Source organism: Patiria miniata, unplaced genomic scaffold (genome assembly GCF_015706575.1).
Source record: "Patiria miniata isolate m_02_andy unplaced genomic scaffold, ASM1570657v1 HiC_scaffold_1, whole genome shotgun sequence".
Taxonomy (NCBI): Eukaryota; Metazoa; Echinodermata; class Asteroidea; order Valvatida; family Asterinidae; genus Patiria; species Patiria miniata.
In genome coordinates, this window is record NW_024037047.1 from 14,878,938 (window position 1) to 14,892,574 (window position 13,637).

The window sequence follows — 13,637 nt, forward strand, 5'->3', positions numbered from 1 at the left end:
TCATGGTTTGAAATTGATTGATTGATTCTTGGTAAAACATGGATATTCGTAGCTCCAACTGTGAATGTATGACTGGGGCTTAACCGTACTACATGTGTACCAGTAGTTGGATGTTCCAATTTCTCTCACTGAAATGGCGATCGCAGTGAAATGGGAAAGAATGAATTATGTGGCCACCATATGTTTGCAAGGAAATGAACACACGTTGATGACTTACAATTATCTTTGTTGACAGCCTGCAATCAAATAATTATCAATCATCTGGGAAAACAACTGTGTCTTTTTGCTCAATATGACCGCTACACAACGCATCACCGCTTGCAAGCCTTGGTCCCGTGGGCCCCTATTAGGAGTCTCAATCTAGAGTCTGCATATGGTACGCACGATGGACTGATTAATTCTGGGCATGATGCAAGATTAACAGCATGGGCGATCATTGCTTCTCAAACGGGGGGGGGGGGGGGGGGGGGGGGGGGGGGGGGGGGGGGGGGGGGGGGGGGGGGGGGGGGGGGGGGATGTGTCTCTCCCCGCCCCCCGCCCCCCACTAATTAACACAAACGAGGCAGCACGTTTGTTTATGGTGTAAATCAAGGATTTTCTTTTGTTCCTCTTCCCTTTTCCTTTGTTTTTGTATGTACTTTAACTTTTTCGCAGCAGCTCTCATTGGTTTTGTACCGTACACATTTTCTAATCGAGGTTGTCCTCAATTTGGTTCCTGTCCTCAATTCACCGATGATGTTGCATGTGTGTGTCCTCGATTTACACCATCGAAGATTTCGCAATCCTATTTTGTTTTCAAACCCAATAACGATTATCAATCCAATTTTACCAGAAGTTCCCAACCAGCTCACATCATCACAGTCATGCCAGCAACAAAGTGACTAGTGACACATGAGTGAGGTGCCTGCGCATGCAACCACAATGACTGGGTATAGTTTGTGTGAGTCAATGACCACTGGGCCTTTAGGAAAAAAAACCCGGATTCTGAAACTGTCGTGTTGAAAACATCCATGGGTAAGAATTCTCTGATCAGTCCAAACAAGAAGACAACTGAGTGAATGTGGTTACAATCAGAGACTACATGTATTGAGCAAATTGGAGGATGTGCAAGTTATTTACTAGAAAGTACCGGTAGCTTGTGTCAAAAAAAATGAAAGGCCAGATTTTTTTTAAGGTTGGTTTCAAACCGGTTCCAAAAATGCAAACCATATAGTAGAATTCAAACTGAATTAAAAAATATCTGGATTTTAATCCCACCACTTATAATTAGCCAAGATATTTCAACAATCTTGGGAAAAATGTGGCCATCATCATAACAGCTCCCCCTCGTACACTGTTGTAATAACACAAAGGAAATCCCCATTCCCCGTTCCCACTCCCACAGACATGACAGAAATGAAAACAGCCACATCACAGTGTATGATAATTCTTGTATTCAGAGCACTGTATGGAGATGGTTTCTAATCTGGTCAACATTCCTGCCTGCTACTTCAAACATCACCGAGTGTCCTTATGTCAACGATAAATCACCGTTGCTGCACAGCAGTCAGGCCATAATGATTCATTGGGTCCAACAAGCCGGTGCCCTGAAACAGAGAGCTGTACCAGGGATGAGCAGGGAGAAAATAAATACGGCCATGTCAAATGCATGTAAATTCAAAAATTTGATCATCAGCCAATTAGGCCTATGAGCAATTTTTCTAATTCAAATATGAAATATTGTTTTAACTACGTTTCCTCAGTACATGGTACACATTAACAGTTTATTTTCATTTGATCCATTTGAAGAGTGAACTATTTTGCAATTTTAAAACTTTGACCCTCCTGCTGTCTGAACAGTCACAGACAGTCCAAAAATCAATCCTCTTCCCCTGCCATGCCTTTTACACGGGCTAGTCACCAACAGTCGAGATCTTTGACTAGTCAAATTCAGTCAACATACATGTACATGTACCGTACATGTACAAAAGCAAGCAACTGTAGGAACATCTGTCTTATGCATCGCCTCCAGTCAAAATATAGCATCAAAGTTGTATAAACAGTCACAGCCAGTCAATCCTGCTTTAACAGTACATGTAGGCTGGGAGCTTTTAGGCCTAATTGTTAAACAGTCACTTGATTGATTTTGACTGAAATGACAACTTTGCGCAGAATGCTAGGAGGCTCAATTAAATGTACATAACAGCTGTTTTTAGACTTCATTTTTCATTTATTTGTATTCTTCAATTGTGTTTACATTTGTAACTTGCAACAGCCTTCGTAATTTCCAGTATTCACATTCTTATCTTGTCCAGAAACTTATAAGTGTTGATGATTTGCCATCCTTGATAGTTCAGTCCTGAATCCTCCAATTTCAATACGATTTTGCACACCCCCTAGGGAGTTAGGGTTAATGAATTATGTTCACCACGTTCACGGTTTGGTAGCATTGGTTATCACTTGCAATTTCTTGCCTTCATCCTGGCACTACTGAATCATGTACATTACACATTGCAATATATATTATTTGACACTAACTGCTAACCACCCTCAACCCTTCAAAATCCAACTGCATGTTTTCTTGGAATCTGCTGGTGTGAGTACTGTGCAAAACGATATGCTTTACATGTACATGGGGTCAGGCATACCACCATAATCAGAGTCCAACAGTTTGGGTGTTGAGTTAACCACATGATGTTGGATTTTGCAAGCGTGAGGAAGGTTCCTTATCACTTAAGCGGGTTAGGGAATATACATTTGTAAATTGTAAAAACTGGTTTCTCATCATTTTGTTCTGTAGTTGAAGTTCAATTACAGGTACATCATTCTTGGCCCAGAAGTGACGTAAAGAAAGAATGTTCACTTTTTCTTTTCATATTCAAACACTGTCTGACTGTACAAGAATGAAAATGTAGGTTGATGCCATGTATGTATTACTAACATCAAATTTGGTGAGTGAAAACGTTACCCTGTGTTGTACGCTGTGAAACAAAGAAAGATTAATAACCCAACAGACAACGCGATGGTGGAAAATGGAGTCAAGATTGATCAGCATTATACAAATCACCGCATGTCACAGATACAACGATCCGATACGACTTTGATATTGACAAATTGAGTCATGAGACGCTGTTGCTGTGTCCCACACTAAATCGACCGTGATTTTAAAGACCATTTGCCGTGATTTATCTGGTAAACGAGGCGGGGGAATTTACCCAAGGCGGGCACGCGAGGGCGACATATCATCTGAGTCAACCGTGGTGGCGACGGCGGGCCAGAAACCGTAATTCCTGTGCGTACACTGGCTAGCGCTCTTAAGCAAACATGATCTTAAGCAAACATGAATAATTGCACATCTGAACAAATCTCTGAACAATTTGACAAAATGCCACCCTTACCTACATGTAATTTGCAATCTCATCAGCAACAGATGTTGAGCCTGTGGCTATAACACAGAATTGTCATTGACCTTGATAACACACTGTACATTGAACAAAGTCAGGTTCCAACAATTATCTAATGAAATGAAAGGGCCCATTAACCACTTCGGGACGGCATTAATATTTTTGGTGAAAAAATTGAATTCCAAAAAAGGCAAAATACATTTTTTTTCACATGGTATAGCATCCAAATGCCACAAATACTGATTCGCAAATGTCATTTCACCAGTCCTCGTACGATATTTCTTGCCAAATCCTCATGTTTTTCAACACTCCGGCAGGGCTGCCAACTTTCAGTAAGAGTTGAGAGTGAGAATTTGGGGGAAGTTTTGTTGTGATTCAACAACTTGCGAAGCCATGGCGTGGGGTTCTGGGCCCGCTTAAGGGACCAAAAAAATCATAACTTTAGAAGCTCTCTGGCGCATTTTAGAGCAAATCTGGGGGTCTCTTTTGTAGATTTTTCCTTAAAATTCAGAGATTTATATTTTTTTTGGTACAAAAAACAAAACAAGAAACACTTCACAAACTTTACAACTTCCTGAACAGGAAAAGTATGGATTACAAGTATGATTCAAATTAAGGAGTTAAGGCGAAGAAAACATTCCTTCTGCTTTCAATTACATACAGGTACGTATGCATGTACATGCCTTCCAAAATAGGGTCGGTACATGTACAATGTAGGTCGGAAAAAAAGAGAGTGGTCATCAAAAGTGGTGAAAACTAATTGCCTCAATTACTTCAGAAATCTATTTAAGGTGGCTGATTCATAAAAATAATGGAGAATTTAAGTCGCCCAAACCACCAAATATGCTCAACATTATTCACGACGGCCGCTGGCTGAGTGCTGGCCTTACATGTACATCATGGTACCGTACATCGTGTTGCGCACACAGTGCAGTATCAGTGTGCATAACTGATACGAGCCGTGCTGTGGCCGAACATGTTGCTGAAACACGCTTGGCTGTTTCGCAACAACTTGTGCGCCATTCCTAAGTAGACAAACACGCGAACTTAAAACGTTGTACATTGTACATTTTTTAAAATCTCAATCTTGCCTTATCGTTTCGGTTTGCGGTAACACCATGTGGTAATAACTACTGCTTAGAAGATATTAGTTCTGAGAAGAACTTGTCCTGCTTATTATCAACTTTGCTAAGTAGTTTTTTGTTCTGTTTAGAACAGTCCTGCTGTAAGTTCTCAAAGAACTTGTCTTTGGTCTCAACGTTTCGACTAGCCTGCTCTAGTCATCGTCAGGAGACTGAAGATAGTTGGAGATGCTACTCCTTAAGTAGGATTATGTCAGGTTATTGATCAGTTTGCAACCTCTGGTACAAGAGCGTTAGTATAACTTGACAAGGTTTTTCATGCGCTCCCCTAGAGCATACTGATATAAGATTTGAGGCTTTGCATGGTGGGGTATCGGTATCGTTTCGGTTTGCGGTAACACCATGTGGTAATAACTACTGCTTAGAAGATATTAGTTCTGAGAAGAACTTGTCCTGCTTATTATCAACTTTGCTAAGTAGTTTTTTGTTCTGTTTAGAACAGTCAATCTTGCCTTGTCGGACAAATTAACCTTTTCTGGTAACGGTCCATACATATTGTAACTCTGAGGCCTCATAGGTCTGATGCCTCATTTTTCCATTTTTCCTCATTGTCGCACTTATGAGGTGTTGGACGTACATGTACATGTATGAGGTGGAATAAATGAATTTTATGCTTCTTAAGTCCAACGCCTCATAAGTTTGAAATTTCGGACTTATGAGGCATCGGACCTATGAGACGTCGGACTTATGATACAGCCCCGTTTTCCACGGCCTCCGATGAACAAAATAAATTATAACAAAATGTCCTCGCTGTCAAGATTTATTTACCATGTTTACTGTACTTATAATCTCCTTTCTTTGTCCTCTTACTTTTATTCATAGGCGGATTGCTTTGGTTCCTCGTCTCATTCAAAAGCACATGTAAGTTTTATTTTGCAAAGGAAAAAAAAAATAGCATTCTCCAAACAAAATGTATTTTTCAGGCTGAAACCCAAAAGAGCACTGTGAGAGTTTTGTACATAAGGAGGGGACTCACATCTGGCGCATACAACAAGCAGAGAACTCTGAAGTTGTTTGTCTCAATTTCATATTTTGTTTGCTTTTAAATGGCATAGAGGAACAGTTAAAAAGTGAAAACATCAGATCCAAGGAAACTTTACATGCCTGGTGTACCACAATCAGGGACTAATAAGTGAATGTATGCTGGGGAGGTGTTAAACATTCTGTTGAAGAAATATTCGCGTCTAGATGCTAATAATTACTCAAGCAAGCAAAAAAAAGGGGAAGCCACAACAATTAGAGAATAAGTTGTTTTTCTCTCGATTTCCTTATTTTTTAAAAACTTTTTAATGGGAAAGGCCTACCGGTACATGCACTTGGGAAGTTAAAAAGTGAAAACATCTAATCCAAGGAAAAATTAAATGCCTGAAAAAGACCCCCCCCCCCCCCTAATAAAAATGAAAAAAAAACAATTGAGAATGACAAAGGTGTATGTACTTTGTGCATGTTTGAACAATTGAGTACTTCATCATAAATTCTTACTTGGCAGCTTGGTCTTGATCGATATTCTTAAATACCGGTGCCTACATTGTACATGTAGGACAGTTTGACCATTCCTATTGGTCGAATCACGTGGGTGTTAACCCTTACCCTACTTGACCCTCCAATGCATGCCAATATGTGCCTCAAGAAAATCTCCTATGTTTTTTGCATGGCCCTCCAATATCTGCCATGTCATTTCAAGGGTAACTGGACAGGCATTCCAATACATGCCACAGAGAACAATGAGAGTCCTCTGATAACAATCAAGTGCCCCCAGCTGGTCAGTATCAGGCACCCTCCAGGGCCTCCAACTCCTGCCAATTGGAGCCTTCACTGCTACATAGAAGTATCCTCCAATAAACTGCAGCTGGAGGGCATTGGCATAACCAACTGACATGCAGTAAACTACCCTCAGAGAGTAAGGGTTAAACAGTGTTGGAGCAAAGGCTTTGACCCTCAAGGCCAAGGCCAAGGCCAAGGCTTTGACCCTCAAGCCTCGAGGCCAAGGCCAAGGCTTAACCCTCAAGGCCAAGGCCAAGGCCAAGGCCCTGTTTTATGAAATGACCACTGATATAGAACTAATTATAGTCACATGAGTGACACATCATCACGCAAGGGCGGATCCAGAACACAATTTTTTTTTTGGGGGGGGGGCAAAGAAATTTGGGTCCCCCCAAAAAAAGTGGGTCATAAAAATTACGGCTTCGGCTTCGGGGCCCGCTTAAGGGCCCCGAAAAATTTTTGGATTTGAGATGCTCTGTGGTGCGGTTTGAGGCAATTTCTGACCATTTTAACCGATGTTTTTTGAGGAAAAGATGGTGGTGCACTCATTGCCTGCCTTTATTACGACGTCACATAAAAAAAAAATGGTTTCGTTTTTTTTTGGGTGGGGGGCATGGCCCCTTTTTTTATAGCCCCCCTGGATCCGCCCTTATCATCACGAATTGCTCGTTACGAAGAACAACATTTCTTTAATTGCAATCAACATGCTCGCATAGGCCTACACCGTTTTATGACTGCACTGTATAAGTTCAGGTCTTCAATATGGTTCAACTAAACAAAATAATGATTTACTTCTATATTGACACACAATTCTCCCAAGTGTACCAAAAGGGGGATCCAAGAAACTGATTTGGGAAATTTTTATTTGCAGGCCCAACAAGGTCAGAAATATCAGCATTATCTAAAACAGATACATGTAAATCTTTAGCACTTATCAGGGAGACATATACAACCAATCAGATCCATTCCATAGTTATATGCAATTAAAGTGATCATCTCATTAGCCCCACAAGTGTACGGAATATTTTTGCAGCAAATCTACTACAATGGTAACAAAATGTGATGCTACAAAAGTGGAAGTGTGCCCAACACACAAATCTATAGGGTGCTTCCCTCCTCCATGGTAATACGATTAAAATGGTAACAGCAAAATTTCGAACAGATTTATCTGGAAAATGCAAAAATCTATGGGCCTTGAAGAGCCTTGACTCAAAATTGCAAGGCCCTGAACCCTCAAGGCCAAGGCTTTTGCCCTCAAGCCTCGAGGCCAAGGCCCTAAAATCCAGCCTTAAGGCAGCCTTAAGGCCAAGGCCCAGCATCAAGGCACTACATCACTGGTGTTAAACTGCCGGTAAAACACCACTGCGAGCTACGGTAGCTGCGTTCTTTGCCACATTGTGCAATACGCGCCAATCTCCATCAGGTTGCCAACTCTCATGTACTGTGCGTGAGACTCAGGTAATTTTCACGCTCTCACGCCCACACCAGATTTCTCACGCAAAAAAAAAAATTTAATAAATCTTGAATGTGATGTTTAAATGATTATCTTTTACTAAAGAAATTGGTTAAAGGGAATATACAACATTTGCTTTTGCTGTAATATTCAGAAATAAATGGATTTGGAGGATTAGTACGTTATAGCAAATGCTTTCACGTTTTGGGCTTGTGGATGCTGAAAAAAAAACAGGTTTGCAATCACTTGCAAAGAAAATGCGGAATAAGTAATTATGAAAATCTTGAATGCAGTTTTTGGAAAAAAGTCAGTTTTCTCCAACACTAGTCGGCCGACCAGCATTGAGAAATACCATTTTTCTTGAAAATGGTATTTTAGGATGGCATGGTTGGCTTGCGCGTAAAGCGCTCGCCTCTCACCAGGAGCCACGATTTTACAGAATGCTTTAGACTGTCATTCCCTAACAATACAGTACGGTATTTCGTGCTAATTTGATTATTTTGTTTTGTGATGTTTGCAAATGTTGTATCTTCCCTCTAAAGAGGTCAGAAATTGCCTCAGATCGCACCAAAGAGTGTCTAGAATTACACAATTGAAAAACATGATCGATGTGTCCGGAATATTTGAATTTTTCAAATTATTCAAAAGTGCACAGCGCTATGACACTTACCGAATGTTGCCTCCCGTTGTGTCTTTTCTGATGCCCTTCACCATTTCAATGTGCGTTATTCGGAATTCCTTGCCTGGGTACAGCAGTGTGGCTAACACAGCGTTCTTCGAGTGTGAGTGGATGACTGCCCCTGCATCTGGAGAATGAAAAATCAACATTTAGTTTTCATTTTTGCTGGTATCAGAGGGGCCAGCCTAAAGTCATCTTTGTACCTGACTTGCTGACTGACTGACTCCCCGACTGATTGACTGATTGACTGATTAACCGGTTTGCGCCGGAGGCTGTGATAACATGCACTGGCTGTCTTTGTGCACAGGCACGGCTGACGGGTTAAGACGTCAAGATTGCCTCGACTCGCCTCCGGGTGACGTCTAAACACGCTAATCCCTCGTGTGTTGTGTGCACACACACAGTCCATGTAGTCTGTCGAGGCGAACCATGTGTTGATCCTGATTTGGCTATGGTTGACCGAAAAGGTATTGCAAATGAGAATAAATATGTGCTAGGCTGGTATAAAACAGTGTTTAAGACCGGTTGGAGTCTGGATGCTGATAATCACCTTCAGCTCAGGTAAAAATAGCATCAATGCTCCAACCGATCTTAAAGCCGGAGTCCATCATTTGCAGCTATCCAAAAAAGTAACTGGCGTAATTATTATTGAAAAACATACTGGTTGAAAGATAGTAAGGGGACTAAACTCTCTGTGAAATTATTCTTTCTGGCAAGCTCTTATTTCAAAGAAATCAACAAAAGAAGGCATTTCCAACGGTGCGTCTTAAGAAGCCCCGTAGGAAAATTAAAATTAGTAGTTCGTTTTGTTACATATTCGGCGCAGCGCGCGCAAGCATTGGCACGACGCACGTGCACCTGCTATAATTCGTCGGATCAGTGCGCAACATCGCGTAAAGCTGCAATTCAAAACAATTCAAAACACGATTAAGCAACTTTTGATTTGAAATTGAGATCCTCGAATGCCGTTTTTCTCGGAATATACAGCTGAAGCTGAGCTGAAACTTCATCAGGTTAGTTGTTCAGTATCCTTAGATTTTGAATACTTTTGTTGCTTCAAACGAACAAAATGCACAAATTACAAATGATGGACTATGTCTTTAAACATAGTGTTTAAAAGCAGCCAAGCACACAATCATTCCCTTATAAATCAGTAATTAATTGTGATACACAGACACAAGATATGAACAAACAATTTTTCACAAGCCAGAAATTGATAATTTTGGAATTAATTAACTAATCTTTTGATGGCACGAAAACAAGTTAAGGACTTACTTCTAGTAGTGTGAGCATTCATGAACAGTGGGGTACAATCGCTCTTTTTCAACTTTTTCTCCGGTGATGGGCCGTCGAGATCTTCTTCATCTACGGTGATAACAAACAGATCTTCTGGCTATCAACAAAAAAAACCAAAATATGAAATGATAACAAAATCAAACATAACCCTCCTCAATCCTCATAAATTCAATTACATGCTTTTGATTCAGTTTTAAAGGATGGAGAGTGAATGCCTTAGAAGTGTAGTCTTGTCGCAAGACTGGATTTATTTCTTGTACCCCAAATTCACCCAGATTTGATCGCTTAAAAGCATGGTGAAGCTACAGCACTTGGCAGTAGCACAGGGTGCTGGTCTTCAAGATGACTCAATCAAGTCTTGGGAACATTGGCGCATCTACCTGAATAATTCTAAACACATCTCAAACCCATGCATTACTTTAACCTTGGGCTTCTTTACTAAGAAGGATCCTGAATCTGCCAAAATCCACCTATGGTGTCATGCACAAAATTGTGGGTGTTGGTGACTGCTCAGTATTGAGGTATCCTGAATCCATCAACATCCTGCAGTGCTGCTATGCTTACAATCCTCTATCCATTAAAACGCCCGTTTTCAATATGGAGGTATCCTGAATCCACCGAAACACTCCAAAACAGGGTAATGGATTATGATGGATTCATGGTGGTTAGGATTAGGGCTTAAAGGGAAAGTACATCATTGGCTTTTGCTGTAATTTTCAGAAATAAAGTATTTGAGGGGTTAGTACATGTGGGCAATTCTTTGGTAACGGAATTACGGAATTTTGTCACTTTGTCAAGGATTATTCTTTCCCAAGAAAATATGTTCAATGCTAGGCAACTAATCTAAACATGGAAAGGGAGCCAAGACCCAGTAGAATTGATTGACCGCTAAAAAAAAAAAAATCCCACAAGATTTCCCTTTAAGGGGCGGAGCTTAATATCGGTAACGGAATTACGGACAGAGGACAAGCATATTTGAGTTCTCGCATAAATTAATAAAACTCTCTGAAGTTTGGAAATTTTAAAATTGGACACTACCTGTTATTTGTAGAGTTCAGGGGTGTTGTTAACTACAATGCAGAACAAAGTTGAAAAAATAATCACTCTTTTCATAATTTGCATTTTAATCACGGTAACGGAATTACGCCTGGGCGGTAACGGAATTACGCCATAGGTTTACATGTAATAGGTAAATGCAATACATTAACATTGAATTCAACATAAACTCATCACAATACAAATTTTAGAAGTTTATAAAATGCCACAAGGGGAAAGCTAAGTGAAAACTAGCAGATCAAAATGTAAATGTAGGCCTGAACATGTCTGGGCTTCATTTTTTAGGTCAAAGGTCAAGGTCAAATGAAAGCAGTCTGGTGATGGCTGCATTGCCTGTTAGCAATGTATATTTTTTTTACCGAAAATCGAATTTTACTATGAACATTTGTATTATCGTATTTCACTAGTTTATCGTGGAAAATACAATAAAACTGCACTGGTTGGCATCTCTGAGCATGGGAAGATGTTAAGTTATGCCAAGTAGAACATGTAGAAGTACAAGTACAGTCTGGTACTCAACTTTCATATACTTGTTGTCAAATATATTTTCTGTGGGTACCAGACAATGGCTTTGGCAACATGTATTTAAAGGGAATGTACATCATTGGCTTGTGCTGTAATTTTCAGAAGTGAACTATTTGAGGGGTTAGTATAATAGATCAAATATTGTTACACTGACATGTTTGAAGTTTTGTGTTCGAAAATGCTGGAAAAATCAAGAAAAACAAAACTGTTCAAGTAGTCTGGTTCCTTGACTCCACTAAAGGTAAAATTGGTCAATTTATAAATGCCTGAAAATTGGAGGGTAAGGGAACCAGACTAGCTGGCCTGCACCCGTTCATGAACATGTAACAAATACCCGGTAGCAAACAAAATTTGGACTGGAAAGAGTGTAAAGTTGGAGCAGTAGTTGAAAAATAGTTAGGTTTTTCCAACGGTGGTCGGCCGACCACTGTTGGAAATGTATACAAAAATATCATTTTCTTGAAACTTACTTCATACCAGGTGCCATAATTTTACAGGATGCTTAAGACTGTCATTTACCAACATCCTAGTAAGGTATTTCGTAAAAACTTGGTAGTTTTATTTTCTGATGTTTGCAAATGTTGTATATATTCCCTTTAAGCATCCAAACAACTATTAGCATTTTTTAAATAGTAAAAAAGAAAAAGTAAAAGTAAAAAATATCAATGGAACACCTGATTATTTTTAATTGTATAATAGCAAATTAAAGAGGGAAATGATTTAACAAGTAATTTAGTATTTAAAGTTATTGTCCAAGGTTACATGCAAATCTCCTATTTAAAGGGAATATACAACATTTGCAAACATCGAAAAATAAAACTACCAAGTTTTTGCGAAATACCTTAATAGGATGTTGGTAAATGACAGTCTAAAGCATCCTGTAAAATTATGGCACCTGGTATACTGTCATTTTCAAGAAAAGTGGTATTTTTGTATCAATTTCCAACGCTGATCGGCCGATCAGCGTTGGAAACAACTGGCTTTTTTTCAAATACTGGCCCCAATTGACCATTGTACTTGTTTGCAATCGATTACAAACCTATGAACGGGTACGAGCCAGCTAGACTGGTTCCCTGACCTTACAATTCCCCAATGTATGTAAACTGCTCTGTTTCTTCTTATATGGAGTCAGGGAACCAGACTACAGGAAAATGATCGTTTTTCTTGGTTTTTATAGCATTTTCGAACCCAAAACCTCCAAAAAGTCAGTGTAACTATATTTGCTTTATATTTCCAACCCCCCAATTCCATCCATTTCTGAAAATTACAGCAAAAGCAAATGATGTATATTCCCTTTAATATGTCATGTACATAATCTGGAGGAAATGTGCATACTTTGTGCATGCGTAATTCCGTTACCGTAATTCCGTTACCGTTTCGTAATTCCGTTACCACTTGGAAAAATGCCAAGAAATTACTATTTTAAAGTTTTTATTTTTCATTTATGTTTGTAGTAGGGTCTTTTCTCAACATACATGATTTGAAGAAAAAAAACAAGAAAATTTGTGAAATAAGTAACTTTTGCCATTTTTTCGGTAACGGAATTACGTGCTAATTTTGACATTTTTAAATGAAGGCCTACACTATATATATATATATATATTTATATTTTAAAATTTTTTTAATGACCCTGAGTAATGTTAGTAACTTGTAACATCATAAAATAAATCAAATCTTTTCCCTATAATTCAGAAAGTAATACATTCACAAAATTTTATTTTTTTACCAAATCTGAACGTTTTTAATCATAAACTGCAAAAATCACTGTTTTTACCAGAAATATGTATTTTTTTTCAATTTCGTTTTTTGAACTGAATTCCCCATTTAATTGAGGTCTGGAAAAAGTACAAAAAAAGTTTAATATGTAAATATTTATTTTTGACATTTTTTGCTCTCCCATGGAGAATTGCCCATGTATAATAGATCAAATATTGTTACACTAGTGACATTTTTGAAGTTTTGTGTTCGAAAAGGTTGGAAAAACCAAGAACAACAAAAATGTTCAAGTAGTCTGGTTTCCTGACTCCACAAAAAATAAAATGGATCAATTTATAGATGATGGAAAATTGTAAGGCAAGGGAACCAGTCTAGATGACCTGCACCCGTTCATGAACATGTAACCAAAAGCAAAAAAAAATTGGACTGAAAAAACGGTAAATTTTGAGCAGAAGTTGAAAAATAGTTAGGTTTTTCCAACGCTGGTCGGCCGACCGCCGTTGGAAATGTATACAAAAATACCATTTTCGTGAAAATGACGTCACACCAGGTGCCATAAGTTTACAAGATGCTTGAGACTGTCATTTACCAACATCCTAGTAAGGTATTTCGTAAAAACTTGG

General features: G+C 39.1%; 1 protein-coding gene across 2 annotated transcripts in view; it reads right to left on the reverse strand.

The window, feature by feature from the left end:
• The window catches only part of LOC119723598 (methylthioribulose-1-phosphate dehydratase-like), a 41,397-nt gene that overhangs the window by 22,969 nt on the left and 4,791 nt on the right, over nt 1-13,637 (reverse strand). For both annotated transcript variants that reach the window (XM_038194339.1, XM_038194331.1), the window contains exons 4-5: nt 9,697-9,814; nt 8,413-8,548 (exon numbers count right to left, since the gene is read on the reverse strand). In XM_038194339.1, the coding sequence (XP_038050267.1) occupies nt 8,413-8,548; nt 9,697-9,814 (254 nt within the window). The remainder of the gene's footprint in view (nt 1-8,412; nt 8,549-9,696; nt 9,815-13,637) is intronic.